The sequence below is a fragment of the Tamandua tetradactyla genome, chromosome 20 (genome assembly GCF_023851605.1).
Source record: "Tamandua tetradactyla isolate mTamTet1 chromosome 20, mTamTet1.pri, whole genome shotgun sequence".
Taxonomy (NCBI): Eukaryota; Metazoa; Chordata; class Mammalia; order Pilosa; family Myrmecophagidae; genus Tamandua; species Tamandua tetradactyla.
The window spans coordinates 3,983,269-3,999,826 of record NC_135346.1 but is presented as its reverse complement, the minus strand read 5'-3'; the positions used below and the strand labels follow the sequence as shown (position 1 = coordinate 3,999,826).

Below are 16,558 nucleotides of genomic sequence, written 5' to 3'. Positions count from 1 at the left end.
TGTAATAAAAATTGAAATTTGGGGAAGGGCAAACTTTACAATAGCAGCCAGTAGAGAAGGTGGGGAAGGGGTGGGCAAGGTGAACAGGCACCTTAGACTATGGCATGTGTGATTGACTACTGTCAGACCAGTGTCAGTTTCTTGGTTTCTCATGGAAAACATTTATACACCTATTTTTCCTTCCATATTTAACTCCGTGAGCATCCAAATATGTCTGTTCCATATTTTTGTCTTGTTTTTGTAGGTGATATTACAACATAATATTGCACTGACTCCATTTCCTTCCCCTACATGAAAAAGTTAGATGATTTCAGATACTTTTGTCAGCTCCACAATAAGCTGCGAGTTGATCTCTAAACCAGTCTTTGAATGCATCAATGGACTGCCAGCTGATCTTACTGACAAGAATGTCTGTAGCCTCAAAATGCCTTCTATACCTTTCGGTAGATTCATCAGGGATAGGTTCTATTCTGGCACAGACTTCTTTGTGTCTTTCTTTGCAATATCTACTTCTTTGTGGTTTATTGCAATACTTGTTACTATTCCAATATTAATGATATTTTTGCTCGGGACACACATGGGTGTACCTTGCTTCACCTGTCCTGCCTCCACAGTCACTCCCATCACTATCAGTCTCAAGGATTAAAAATATACTGAAGTAGGAGTTTTATCTTGCAGGGAAATACTGCTATGTATTTAAATTCTTCCTGTTTCTAGTTTCTAGTAGTCTTACATATATTTTGTAAAGGCATCAAATAGATGATAAATAATTTCTGCACTAAAAATTCTAACTCTGAAACTACCGAGCATTTCCTGTGCATTCCACTCAATTCTCACATCAATGGTCAAAACGACTGCATACTCAGGATCAGGTTCCAACACCACTGAAGACTTCATAACATCTTTTTATGGTCTGAACCAATATTAATTCCTGCATAGGACACTTCTGAGGTTTTCAGAGATTCAAGTAGAAATTCCAAAGAGCCCAGCATTGATACCTGGATATAGACTCCCTTTTCTTCTAACTTGATAACATTGAGTGTCAGCTTTAACTCACGTATCAATTCATCTTTAAGAACTGGGACTTCATCTTCTTTATAAGCCATCAGAAGGGGTAAACCTGCCAGTGTTTTCTCTAGATCTTTTCCAAGAATCTTTATCCCTTGAGCTGCTTCTACTTCTTTATACTTTCATACTGGTTCTTCACTCGAAGTTCCTTCATAGGAGGAGGTAACAGGAGTCCTCAAATCAGAGTTAAAATGGGCCCTTCTACTCTAGGAACAATGATGGTATCTCCTTCCTCCAAATGCCCATTGATCAATAATACATCTACAGTGGTGCCCATTCCTGGGAAAGCTTCAACTCCCATCACCTGAGCACTCATGATTCACAGTGTGCAAGTCTCTTGCTCAGCATTGTTTGGGTTAACTAGACAAGAAGGTATATCAAACTTCCCATGCCATCACATACTCAGTATGTGAAGAGGTAGGTGCCAAGGACACAAAAGCGTGGGGGTCTTTATTCTCAGAAAATAGGGCAACATTTCAGCCCTGCTGTGCAAATTCCACAATAATAGCTTTTGCTCTCTCCTCAAATTCATCTTTCATATTCTTTTTCTGCTTCTTTAAAGTAGCCTCCACATCAGAGTCAGGGCTTTTTTCCCAATCATACAACTAATCAATCTTAATGACTGCCACAATTAAGGAACATTTTTTAGATTCCAGAAGATTGATAGATTCAATTGTCTGGGACTTCAAGCCATGGACAATATCAACAACTAAAATGTCAATATCACAAAGAGATCTTCCTCTGTTTATTAGGTTACTGAAAGACTCATGCCTTTCAGGAGTAATCAGCATTTCTGGAATCCATACATTCTCCCTATCAAAATTTTTGATGATCTTAGTCTGCTCATTAATAGCTTCATGGAGAATATTAGTAGCCACAATTTGCTGTGTGATACCACCTGCTTCACTGTCCTTAACATGGGTGTGGTGGAGCTTATCCAGATTTTTGTCTGCCCTATGTTCACATGTCCAAGTACACATAACAGGGACTGTTAACTTTTCTGTATTTACATTTATACTATGTTTAATCTCCATTTCAGTAACTATATAGTCATCTTCAAAATGACCACCTTTCAAGTACAGCAAAACTGGTATGCAAATGATGTAGACTTTCATCAAAACCCTGAAGAAATGTCATTTACAAAACCACTTTCCAGGTGTTTTAGTTTACTAAGGTTTCAGAATGTAAAACACCTGAGATGGACTGCTTTTATAAAAGGGATTTATTTAATTACAAATTTACTAATTTAGGAAGGCCCACAGGGACATCTGTGAGGCTTCTCTCCTGGCTTCTGGGTTCAAACAGCTTACCCCAGGGTGGTTCCTTTCTGTGTCTCCCAACATCTGGTTCTGAGCTGGCTCTGAGCTGTGTTGTGCTGAGCTATGCTGAGTTCTCAGCTATGCTGAGCCATTTATTTTTTGAGAAGGGTCTCCTCAGATATTGTAGACCCCAGTCAGATCTTGCAAGACAAGACTTGCCCAAATCTCAGGAGGAAAGAATTGCCAACATCAGTTTTCCCTGAGGGTGAAGCCCAGGAGGTTGTCAGACTTTCCTCTGAAGCCTCTAGACCCTGTGATTTTCCTATCCTGGCCAGTATGTGGCACAGGTCTGCTTGTGGCTTCCCACCAGTGTAAAGTGATGTGGTGCCTTTAACTTCAGCAGGCTCTCCTCCTGGGACATGGTTGAGACAGAGGTGAGGTTGTAGGTTGGCATTAACTGCTACTGTTTTCCAGTCTCTGTGGCCTGAATTCCTTGAAGGAGAAACTCCACTTGAGCTGGCCCCACTTTCCTTTTTGGGAAGACATCACCTTTGTGGAATTAATTCCTCTCACTCGACTAGTTACTTTGTCTGTCAGAGTTTAATTCCACCCTTGTCTGGGGCAGTGCTGGAGCTTGAGAAATATCCAGTTCTATCTAATGAGGTGTTAAGGAGTAGGAAATAAAAAACAAACTTTTCAGAGCTGGACCCATGTTCCTTGGGTTTGTCAATCAAGAGCACAGTTGGTATGTGGCTCTGTGTATCTCCAAGCTCTATGTGGCCCCTTTTCCATGTAAGTCCAGCTCTTTTCTAGTACTCTGTGGTGTCTGACTCAAAAAGTCTTTGTTTTTCTTTTCCATCAGCCCCACCCTGTCTCCCCTTTGGCAAAAACTCCTAGTACTTTTAGTGCTAGTTCCAGCTTTATCTATGCTGGGCCTATTTTCAACAGTCAGAATTTGGTGGTTAATTCTGTAATTGGAGCTTGGTTGAGCTAAGTCCTGCTAGTAATGTCTGTTTCCTTTCCCCTTGGGGAACTAGTCTTCTGTGACTAGTTGAAATGTTGGTCTCTATGGCCTGGGGAATTACAGCTGTGTGTGGTGTCTCAGCCATTCAACCTGGTCCAGACTGGGGTATGCTATTTGTATGGCCACTGATGTAGCCCCAGCAATTGTTCTGTACTGTTCCTGGCTATTTACTAGCTGCTCTGGAGGAAAAACCAAATTGCACACTTCACTAAGCCACCATCTTCCATACTCCTACTTGTGCATTCTTGTGTAAATCCTTTAGATTCTTTTGTGCTCATTTTCTCCACATAGAGATTGGATATCTTTGCGTATAACTTCCCAATTACAATGACTAATGTGAGAGATAATCGAGAAAATGCCTATGAAAGCTAACTGTGCATTATAAAATCATATGCATATGTAAAGTGTTATTCATATTGAATATTGAAGTCTTCATTGCTGACATTATGATACCAAAATGACTTTTATATAGAAATCTTGGCCAATAAGCTACGAAGGACATTTTGATTATAGTTCCCAGAAATTGCTTTTTTTAACATCTTAAATTAAAAATATCAACATACATCCCTTAACTAGATAATGCAAACAAGCATTCAGTTCATATTAGAGGATGGATGGAGTAGAATATTGCAGCTCTAGATGTGAGCTACAGTCAAGACATAAAGGTCAAGAATGGAGGATTTCAAAAAAATCTTTTTTTTAGCTTTATTATAAATACACACACACTCACAAACACACAATTGTTTCTGTATCACTTTTGCTCAGTCAGCACCAGATCAAGAAACAAAGCATAACCAGCATCCCAGATGGTGCACTAATGTCTCATTCCAACTACCCCCTCAGCTGAAAGATTTGGGCATAGTTATAACATTAAAGCATGGTTCATAAAATAACAAATTGATAAACTGGACTTCATCAAATTTAAAAACTAGTATTCTTCAAAAGAAAATGTTAAGGGGATGAAAGGCAACTCATACACTGGAAGAAAATATTTCCAAAACATATATCAGATAAAGATATATAAAATATATAAAGCATACTGTATATATAAAGGACTCTCAAAGCAAGGAAATAACAATAATGAAACAAAGAAATGTTTGTTCAAAAAAAATGGGCAAAAGTTAAACAAAGACATGAGATATATGGATGGCAGTAAGTGTGTGAAATATGTACAATACTATTAGTCATTAGGGAAATTCAAATTAAAACCATAATGGGCTAAGAATAAACATACATTGGAATGGCTAATATTTAACAAGACTTGCAATACCAGGCTTGGCAAGAATATGGAGGAGCTGGAATTTCTATAAATTGCTCTTGGAAATGTAAAACAGTGCAAAATCTTTGAAAAATGGTTGGCAGTTTCTTAAAGTGCTGAGCATATGTCTATCTTAAGATTGTGCCATTTCAATATTCAATATTTACCAAAGACAATTGGACTTATGACTCTTCAAATATTCCTATATAGATTTTTTGAGCAGCTTTAGTGGCAATGGCCAAATATGAAATCAATCTAACCGTCCATAAACAGGCAAATGGAAAAACAAATTGTTGTATATTCATACAATGAAAAACTTCTCATGAATAAATATGAGTGAAATTTTAATGCATTCACTAGCATGGATAATTCTCAAGATAATTATGCTGAATTGAAGAAGTGAGAGAATAAAGATCATATACTATAATTTCATTTAAAATTCAAGAAAAGGAAAACTAGCTTTTAAAGTAAGAAGGTGGATATCAGTGCTTGAGGAGGGATTCATGGAGTAGCAGGAAAGAGTGCTAATACAGGGTAATGAAAACTTTATGACATGTTGATTATGTTTATTAAGTTGATAGTGGTGATTTTTTCATAGGATACATTCAAGTCAAAACATATCAAATTGTACACTTTAAATATGTACCTTTTGTTGTATATCAGTGATGTATCAATAATGCTCTAAAAAATATTGAAAAAAAGATAATGTGGCAGTGATGATTTCCAGTTTTGTGGTTTGAACAGTTGTGCTGAATGTGGTGTCAGTCCCAATGGATTTATTCAAACAGTGAGAAAGAAGAATGAATTTACAGGGAAATGCCATTAGTTCAGCTTTGAGTCTGTTGAGATTGATGCCTAAAATGTCTATTCAAATGTGATCTTTGATATTTAATACTACTAAGATCTGAATTACGAACAGAAAAGAAAATACAAGTCAATCAATAACAAAATAAAAAGCTCATAACTGGGCATACGATTTACCAGAGAGCCTATGTTTTCCTCTCATCACCCATCAGAAGCTACAGATGAGACAGATATATAGATAGAAGAAAAGGCACATCCACCACAGATACAGTTCCAAGTATTCTCTTGGAACTCTTGGGTTCCAACCTGCTAGCTTCCTGGTCTATATCATCTTGCTAGTTAATGTCATTGTCCTCACAGGGAATTCCTTCCTCATTCTCCTGATATGGGTGGACTTCCATCTCCACATCCCCATGTACTTTTTGCTCTGTCAACTCTCTTTCTCATTGACTTTTTCTACATTTCAACTCGGTTCCTGCTGATCATCAACCATTCTTAAGAAAACACAGTATCTCTCTCATTGTCTGTGGAGTCCAGATATTCTTCTTCCTGACTCTCAGTGCTGCTGAGTGTTTCTACTAATCCTTAGGTCCTATGACAGATTTGTGGTAGTTTGTAACCTTCTCTGATACTTAGTCATTATGAACCATAATGTTTCCTGGATAATAGCAGTGGCATCATGGGTTGGGGTTGCTCTAGATTCATTCATGCAAACCATCTACACCATGCATTTCTTTGTCTGTGGACTGCAGGAGATAAACCCCTTCTATGAGATGCCTGCCATACTGAAGCTATACAGTGAGGATACATCAGATTTTGAGATGGCGGTGTTCTTGGAAATATTTTGTTTATCATTATCCCTTTTAGCCTCATTACTGGCACCTACACTCTCATCTCTTCACTGTTCTCAAAATAGCCTCTCTGGAGGGGAGATGCAGAGCATTAGCCATGAGTTTTTCCCACTTGACTGGTGAGCCTCGACTTGGAGTCAGGCATAGGGGTCTGCATGACTCCAGACTCCTCCCACACTCCAGAACTGGGCCAAGGTCACTTTCTGCTGTGCACAATCCCCACCTCATGCTGAATCCCTTATCCACAGTCTGATGGATAAGGAGGTCATGGGCATATTGATGAAAATGTTAAGAAGGAACATAATAGCCAAGTAGTTTAGTCAACACTACTGCCATAAATTTGCATCTAATACTAGACTTAGTCTGGAAATCAGAATTCCTGGATCTCATCTTTCTTCAAGTACACAGAATTTCTCTTCAGGCACATAGATTGCTTAATGGATGAGGTATCGAGTCTCTAATCACCTTATTGTGTTTGAAGTAAAATGAATGGATTCAGTAAAGTGTGCTTTGTAGAAACATTTGGAAGAAACGCTTTTGGGAGTGAATAGATGGAAGTATATGTACCCTTCTTCCTAATCCACCAGCAAAAGTAGATGTGAATTCCTGTCATTGTTCTCTTTCATTGTAGGCTCACCAGCTATGACTGTTCATTTAGATTTTTGCCTGGATTTGAGGTAGGTCTGACAGTCAATGATGTTTCTTACGATGGAAGTGGGACACAAAATAAAAGAAAAAAATCATTATTTTATACATCATTAAGGAACACATTCTCTATTTATTCATATATTTATTTTCTCAAATTTTGTTGTGTTCTCACAGTTCCTGTAGAATCTTTTAAACAATATTTTTAACATCCTACTTACAGTTTGACTCCTCTGCTGCTCCCGATGTCATCTCGTACCATTCTTAACCTCCCTCAGTCCAGTTTGAACATGGGGAGCATAGAATATGCTAAGGGCATATCAAGCCAGTTTTTTTTCACACATGCTCCCCCTCTTAGCTTTTTAATTTGCTGGTCTTTAGCCTAGAATACAATTATCCTTACTTTCTGTTGGTCACCATTCAATAACCCAGGTCACCATATTTAAAATTTTAATCTTTCCCAGGTACTTCATTTCTCCCTTCCTTCAAAAATATTTCCTTTTAATAAGTATTAACATCTTATATAATAACTGATTAATCAACCCATTAATTTATATCTCCATATCCATCTAACATTTACCTGTATATCATGTTAATTATATTTTTCCACTACAAAATAATCCTCATTGGAGCAAGGATTTTTGTCTGTTATGTTTACTACTTGTGCCACTTTGAAAGTTTCCAGATATACTAGAACTTTAATAAAAAGGGTAGATTTTTCTGCAATGTAAACTTCTTACCATACATGGGCCAAAAAGATGCATGGTAATTTTCAAATGTAACAGTAGTTGAGGAGAAGCAATCACAAATTAGTAAATGTAGCCCTCACTAAATCTATGTATATACATTTTATTTTTTTGTTCCTCTGTCCTTTGATCCTCGACAAAGAGATATGTCTGAACTGAGGAAGAGTCATTGCTATAACAAAGTTAGATGCATTAAGAATCTGAGCAGCAGAGCATGGATGTTACTTATAATCTCTGGATATGCACAAGGTGATTTCTGCATCCAGCACATCCATTTTGTGTTGAATTGTTGCTAAACCTGCTTGGTTTCATGACTTGATGAATCTGAAACAGCCCCATTATGGGCAGCTGCTGTTCTTTTAGGGGCTCGATTTCCCATGTTCAGTCTCTACTTAACAGTCACTGTTTTTCCAATAGAAAGCAATCTTCCGATACAGAGGACTTAACCCTGGGTTCTGAACTGTGACTCTGCTTTGGGTTTTGTCTGTGAGCTCACACAACATCTTTGTTTACCAGTGACACCTGTAATACTATATGATCTGCTGAGTTATAGTATAGGCTTAAGACAAGAACATGAATATGTACTTCCATCCTTCCTTTATAAGAATAAAGAGTTTTGTGTTTTTTTGTTTTTTTACTTGGGCAGGCATCAGGAATAGAACCAGAAATCGAACTGAGGTCTCTAGCATGGCAGGTGAAAACTCTGCCCCTGAGCCAACAGTGTCTGCCCATGAGTGAAGAGCTTTTGATCCTCTTTATTGATGGGTATTAGAAGCGCACACATCACCAGATTAATGGCCACTTGTCAGTATTAGAGATTGTGCTGATACCTTCCAGCAAAATCTGCCACCTTAAGAACAAGCCAAGGAATATTGCTATTCCACTTATCCTTTTATTCCTGAAAATGAGGATTAAAAGCTAAATACAGGGCAGGGCAACCATGGAGCAATAGCAAAATTCTTTGCCTGCCATGCTAGAGATTCCCGGTGCCTGGCCATGATGAAAAAAAAAAAGAAAATCTAAACTAACTACAGTGTTTTCTCATCTCCATATTCACAGTTATTTAATATGTCTAATTACAAGATGCTGGAGACTGGAAAGAGCCAAATAGTCAATATTTTAGGCTTTGTGGGCCATAGGCTTTATCTTCTATACTCTTGGAGGTAGCAATTGTTTTATTTCAATTCTGCCAAGAAGCAGCTATGAGAAAGGGATTATATATGTAAGAAATTTATTGGGGAAGTACTAGTAAGAGAAAAATGGGAGGGATTCTGAAGAGGCCAGGAGACTCATGAGACTGTCATTCAGGCCTGATCCAAGTTAATGAGAAAAAGAAAGAAGTTTGGCAGTGTCCCAGACTGCAATGAAGTTCTTGGGACTTTCCCACCAGAAATATGGGGATTTCAGAGTTAAACACATACCATAGGAGTACTTGGTCTCACAGAAATAAATGTGTGGAACAGGCCTATTTTAGTATCCCTGCTGAATTCAATCATTGCATTAGAACAGCCCTTTTGAAGCATGGCCTCCAAAGAATGAAGTGGTGGATTTAGAAATGCAGCTGTGTGATAATTATGCTCTCTAAATCAGAAGATCTGAGTGATTCATCTTCATGACTACTACAATTACCTTGCATTTTTACATCGATAAAGTCCCCAAGACTATTTTGCACATAATTTGGAGATGTTTTAAATAATGTCCTTACACTCTAAGTCTGTCCTGCAGTAGCAGACACAAAGAGGTAACGGTGGGTTCCAGTGGGTTCCTATCTCTTCTCTATTTCTTTCTGTCTCTTCCTGATTGCTGTAATAGTGGACTAACCAAGATCTCAGACTCACTACTAGATGATTGACTGGTATGCAAGGAGGAGGAACTGCAAAGAATAGGGTTTACCCCTTTTCTAAACTTAAAATATGTAACACAAGTATTTTATGATCTGTTCTAGTTTGCTAGCTGCCAGAATGCAACACACTAGGCATGGAATGGCTTTTAAAAAGGGGAATTTAATAAATTGCTAGTTTATAGTTCTAAGGATGAGAAAATGTCCCAATTAGAACAAGTCTATAGAAATGTCCAATCAAAGATATCCAGGGAAAGTTACCTTGGTTCAAGAAGGCCAACGAAGTTCAGAGTTTCTCTCTTAAGTGAGAAGGCTCACGGTGAACACAATCACAGTTTCTGTCTCAGCTGGAAGAGCACATGTGAACATGGTATCATCTGCTAGCTTTCTCTCCTGGATTCCTGTTTCATGAAGCTCCCCAAGAGACATTTTCTTTCTTCATCTCCAAAGGTTGCTGGCTGTGGACTCTCTTCTTCATGGTACTGCAGCATTCTGAGGTCTCTACAAGTCTCCTCCATTCTCCAAAATGTTTCTTCTTCTATAGGACTTCAGAAACTAATCAAGACCCACCCAAATGGGTAGAGACTAGCCTCCAGCTAATCCAGTTTAACAACCACTCTTGATTAAATCACATCTCCAGGGAGATGATCTGATTACAGTTTCAAGCTTACAGTATTGAAGAGGGATTATTCTACCTTTATGAAATGGGATTTTCATTAAAACATGGCTTTTCTAGGGTACATACATCCTTTCAAAACAGTATATGATCTGTAATTGATAATGTCTATATACACAATCCTTGGGGGTCTGAAATTGCTGACCTTTTCTCTTCTGACTCTCAGTCATAGAGTGTCACATTTTTTTGCACATTTGGTGAAGTAGAATTTTGATCTATGCATTGAGAATTTAAGAAGAGTTTTTCAACAGAAAGGATTTGATTTCTGGATATGATAGTGCCAATCACCATGGGCTACCTCTCTCCTGTGTGAGCTTATGAACATTATGGGGTGAATATGTGTGTGTGTTTGTGCTCCTAATGGCTGAATAAAATTTCTTGCTATGAATATAAGTCATTCTTGTTTGAATGAGCACTCAGATTATTTCAAATGTTTCTCTGCTATAAACAATGCCATATTAAAACGCCCTTTGAGGGCAGATGCAATCTACTCAGAGTGCTGATCCACAAAATACATTTATTTGCCTCTGTTAAAAATAGGTCTTGTCATTTCTTTGTTCATATGACAAAAAACTATTGAGCACCTGTATCTCCAATGAATTTTGTAGGGGTGGGGCTAAGTCATTTAACAAACACAGTCCTGCTGTCATGTGACTTCAATGGCTAAATCCCCATTTATTAATGTTATCCCAATCAAAATTCCATCAACAATGTGTGAGAGCACTTTCGTCCACTCTTCTCTACAACAGGAGGCATCATCCCACCTCTGTCATGGAAGATGGACTAAGATACTATGTACTGACCAACAACTGCTTATATCTCAGAGGGTTTCAACAACAAAGATGTATTGCCTTTATGTGACATATCCATCTAAAGTTAGCTGATAGGTCTATTTGAATTACCTTCACTGGAGAACCAAACTGAGGGAACAGCCACCATTTGGAACCTTTCCAGGCACTGTGTCAAAAAAGGAAGGATTTCACATTGATGATCAAAGCCAAAACAGTCATGGAAAAAAGAGGGCTGAGGTAATTCTGAATACAGATATTTAAATTAGAGTTTCATTTTTTCCACTCATACAAACATATTTTCTCATCTTGACTCCTATTTGTAGGTTAGTCTTCACATCTTCAACCACAAATAAGTCTTTATTCCCCCTTTGATTGAGAATTCACATACCTAGAGTTCTGGATCACATTTTTGCTATTTGTGATTCAAAGTGAAGGAGTGGGTCGCTATTCTGACTGTAGTTGAGATAATTCCAGGGAAACTCACAGATTATGCTCAGGGATTTAATACCAGCATCAAATGACCAGAGATATGCTAAGGGTAATGGTGCATTTTGGGATATTACAGAGGAACAACAGAGACCAAGAAACAACAGTGCTCCCAAAGAAAGGATGACGTGTTCTGAAAAAATGGGATCTAGGAGAACATGTGTTACAGAAGAAAATGAAGAACTACAAAACAAAAATTCAATGAACTGTAAAGTGATCATCCATAACACAGAATCTCTCATGTAAGTTGCTTATAATGTCTAATGAAATAAGTGACATCAGTACCCTGCCTACTCTTTAAACATAATGGCAAAAGTAACATATCTGACTAAAATATTTATTCTTTAATAGCCATAATTGCTATGCTCATTAATTACTACTCTTTCAGCTTTCTTCTGAATCTTTATAAAATGAAATTATTGTGTGATGAAATTTAAATATTTATAAATTATTCCACTGACCAGTTTTTCTAAATAAAAAATTATTGGCTGAAGAAGTATCAACTGAAATAATTTTGCTAGTTATTTGACAATCCAGAAAATCGTATTGGATATTTGTCCATAAGTTTTACATGCCTAACTTTAATGTAAATAGTGTGAAAGTACAAACATCAGGAGCCAGAGTAATTTTTTGTAATTTCCTGTGTTTTTTTAAATTTATTTATTAATTAAAAAAATTAATGAATGAACTAAAACATCAACACATATAATCAGTAATTCACAATATCATCACTTAGTTGCATATTCATCATTTCTTAGAACATTTGCATCAATTCAGGAAAAGAAATAAAAAGACAACAGAAAAATAAATAAAACAAAAACAGAAAAAAAAGATTGTGCATACCGTACCCCTTATCCCTCACTTTCATTAGCATTTATACTAAATTTATTTCAACATTTGTCCCCCCTATTATTTATTTTTATTCTGTATGTTCTACTCATCTGTTGACAATGTAGATAAAAGGAGCATCAGACAAAAGGTTTTCACAATCACACAGTCACGTTGTGAAAGCTATATCATTCTTCAATCATCCTCAAGAAACATGGCTACTGGAACACAGCTCTACATTCTCAGGCAGTTCCCTCCAGCCTCTCCATTACATCTTGAATAACAAGGTGATATCTACTTAATGCGTAAGAATAACCTCCAGGATAACCTCTCAACTCGGTTTGGAATCTCTCAGCCATTGCCACTTTGTCTCATTTCACTCTTCCCCCTTTTGGTCGAGAAAGTTTTCTCAATCCCTTGATACTGAGTCTAAGCTCATTCTGGGGTTTTTCTCAATCCCTTGATGCTGAGTCTCAGTTCATTCTAGGATTTCTGTCCCACATTTCCAGGAAGGTCCACACTCCTGGGAATCATGTCCCACATAGACAGGGGGAGGGTGGTGAGATTGCTTGTTGTGCTGGCTGGAGAGAGAGGCCACATCTGAGTAACAAAAGAAGCTCTCTTGGGGGTAACTCGTATGCCTAAATTTTAAGTAGACTTGATTTATCCTTTGTGGAGTAAAGTTTCATATGAACGAACCCCAAGACTGGGGGCTCAGCCTATAGCTTTGGTTGTCCACACTGCTTGTGAGAATATCAAGAATTCAACTTGGGGAAGTTGAATTTCTCCCTGTTCTCACCGTACCCTGAAGGGGACTTTGCAAATACTTTTCCACTCACTGATTGAATCACTCTGGGATTCATCAGGGCATCACTCTGGACAAAACAACAAAATCTCATGTCCTACTTGAGATTTCAAGTACTTAAGGTGTTCAATCAAACAATCTTCGTAAGTTATATTAGGAAATGCACTAGTCAAAATATAAATTTTGTACCAAAGAAACATTTTTTTTGCTTTAGTCTTACAGATAAGGTGAGACTTTAAAATATTAATTACCATCTATTTTCAGCACCCTGCAGTAATGACATTCCTTTGTTCTTCCTCATGCAAAACCCTTTTTAAAATTTGTACATTTAGCCACTATTATTATACACTCTAGGCATTCCTAGATTATACCATCTCAATCTTTAACATCTATCTTTCTTTCTGATTTCATTTATGCCCCCAGCCCTCCTCCCTCTATCATTCTCACATGCAGCTTCATTCAGTGTTTTAACATAATTGTATTACAGTAAGGTAGTACTGTGCTTTCCATTTCTGAGTTTTTATATTCAGTCCTGTTGCACAATCTGTATCCCTTCAGCTCCAATTACCCAGTATCTTACCTTATTTCTATCTCCTGGTGATCTGAAATATTCCAAATTTATTCACTGATGTCAGTTCATATCAGTGAGACCATACAGTATTTGTCTTTTTGTTTTTGGCTAATCTCACTCAGCATAATGTCCTCAAGGTCCATCCATGTTGTTGGACATAAATTTATTCTGTCTTAAAGCTGCATAATATTCCATCATATGTATATACCACAGTTTGTTTAGCCACTCATCTGTTGATGGACATTTTGGCTGTTTCCATCTCTTTGCAATTTTGTATATAATGCTGCTATAAACATTGGTGTGCAAATGTCTGTTTGTGTTTTGCCCTCAAGTCCTTTGAGTAGATTCCTAGCAATGGTATTGCCCTGTCATATGGCAATTCTATATTCAGCTTTTTGAGGAACCACCAAACTGCTTTACACAGCGGTTGTAACATTTGACATTCCCACCAACAGTGAATAAGTGTGCCTCTTTCTCCACATCCTCTCCAGCACTTGTCATTTTCTGTTTTGTTGATAATGGCCATTCTGGTGGATATGAGATAATATCTCATTGTGGTTTTGATTTGCATTTCTCTAATGGCCAGGAAAGTTGAGCATCTCTTCATGTGCCTTTTCGCCATTTGTATTTCCTCTTCTGAGAAGTGTCTTGTTCAAGTCTTTTTCCCATTTTGTAGTTGGATTGGCTGTTGTTGAGTTGAACAATCTCTTTATAAATTCTGGATACTAGACCTTTATCTGATATGTTGTTTACAAATATTGTCCCCCATTATATAGGCCATCTTTTTACTTTCTGGATGAATTTCTTTGATGCGCAAAAGTGTATAATTTTGAGGAGTTTCCATTTCTTTTTATCTTTCTTCAGTGCTCTTGCTTTGGGTGTAAGGTCTATAAAACCACAAGAGCCAATGTAATTTTAATTCAAGATAAATATATTAAAGGAATGAACAAAACAAAGTTAAAAATAACACAAATTCAAAAAGTCTATCTGACTAAATAAATGAAATTAATTTCACTTTATAAAACTTATGTTAGCTTTAAGTAGAACACAAATCAAACTAAATCAAAGTAGACCACAAATTCATAGAGGAAGAGAACATATATATACTGAATGAATTTATTGAGTTGTCAAAAATTACACAATATTCATTAAACAATACGAGACAAAAAAATCTCAGGTTTTAATTTGAGCATAGACACCTTTCCAATATCTTCTTCAATGCCCCCAAAACATCCTTGTTTCTCAGGCTATATATAAAAGGGTTCAGTGTAGGGGTGACAATTGAGAAGAACACTGACACAGCCTTGTCCTGAAGGGCGCTGTGTGAGGAACCAGGAGTCATGTAGGTGAAGATGGTTGGACCATAAAAGAGCCCCACGACCATCAGGTGGGAGGAGCAAGTGGCCAGAGCTTTCTTCCTCCCCTTGGAGGAATTCAGGTGGAGGACAGTGAAAAAGATTATGTTGCAGGAAATGAAGATGATAAGAAAAGGAAAAAGGAGAATCACAATGCCTGTCACAAAGATTGTCAACTTATATGCAGAGGTATCCTCACAGGAGAACCTCAAGATTGCCATGACCTCACAGAAGAAGTGTTCTATCTCCTTGCGGCCACACTTAGGTAAGTGCATGGTGTAGGCAGCCTGGACTAGAGCATTGAGGGCACCCCCAGCCCAGGACCCCATCACCATCTTCTGGCAGACCCTCTGGCTCATGATGACTGGGTATCTCAGGGGACGGCAGATGGCCACATAGCGGTCACAGGCCATGAGGGTCAGGAGAATGCACTCAGCTCCTGCCAACATCAGAAAGAAAAACATCTGTATCCCACAGGCTGTGTTGGAGATGTTTCTCTTCCCTGAGAAAAAGTCAGTGGCCATCTTGGGGACAGTGGTGGAGATGAAGAGCAGGTCGATGAGGAACAGCTGGCTGAGAAGGAAGTACATGGGCGTGTGGAGGCGGGAATCCACCAGGATGAGGAGAATCAGGGTGGAATTCCCTGCGAGGGCAGAAGCATAGATGAGGATGACCACACTGATGAGGATGTCAGCATGCTTCACGCCAGGGAAGAGTCCCAGGAGAACAAAGTCCATAACTGTTGTCTCATTCTGTGCCATCGTCAATTAAACTCAACAGCTCAACCTGGAGGGAAATAGGTAAATTTAATAAATGCACCAAAAATGATTTAAATGAAGAAAACAGATTTAAAAATGAAATTATAAGGTTCTAAACTTCAGAACAAAACATTTCAGTGCACTAGTAAAGCATTCTCCAAGTTAATGATCAAATCAAATTTATCAAATATATTCACATATTTACTCCAGAATGAAAATGTTTAAGAACATATAAAATATAAGAATTGTTGAAAATTAATTATGAATCTTATATGAATTGTTTTACTTATAGCTAACACACTTCACATAGCCAAATTGAGGGTCTCCATTCCTGACTGAACATTGAAGTCTTTTTTTTTTTTTCACTCAACTACTTCTTCTTTGCGAGGGCATAAGGGTACACTGCATTCTACAATCTCTCTTCAAGATAATTTTGTCCACATCATTTCAGTTCTATAGAAAGCTACTTCTGGGATGTTTCACTTCTCTCCCATAGCAGGCAACCTTGGGAGACAAGTGTAGAAGATAATGGGAATTCGCTGTGGAAGGAGGTCAGTGTGCAAATCAATGCCAAGGAAACCACCCACATTAGATTGGTTTTTGAGCATGAATTAAACATATTGTGGGGGTTAAATCACTAAACTGTGCACTGTTTTTTATTCTAACAGCTAGTGTGAGCCTAATGCCTAATGTATGTAGAAAAATATATTTTAACCTGAAAATGTGTGTGTGTTTGTTTTTGTGTGGTTGTGAGTGTGTGAATTATTTTGTTTACAATCCAAGATAAGTGTTT

At 37.7% G+C, this 16,558-nt stretch overlaps 1 protein-coding gene and 1 pseudogene across 1 annotated transcript; both read right to left on the bottom strand.

Annotated features, from left to right (window-relative positions):
* Positions 1-300: 300 nt before the first annotated feature.
* On the bottom strand, positions 301-2,183 carry LOC143664775 (eukaryotic translation initiation factor 5B pseudogene; annotated as a pseudogene).
* Positions 2,184-14,832: 12,649 nt separating this feature from the next.
* LOC143664774 (olfactory receptor 2L8-like) lies at positions 14,833-15,768 on the bottom strand. Its single transcript, XM_077138163.1, has one exon. The coding sequence runs from the start codon at positions 15,766-15,768 to the stop codon at positions 14,833-14,835; it is 936 nt and encodes a 311-aa protein (XP_076994278.1).
* Between the last annotated feature and the right edge of the window lie 790 nt (positions 15,769-16,558).

Coding starts and splice junctions, on each gene's coding strand:
- LOC143664774 (XM_077138163.1), bottom strand. CDS start 15,768: ATGGCACAGAATGAGACAACAGTTATGGACTTTGTTCTCCTGGGACTC.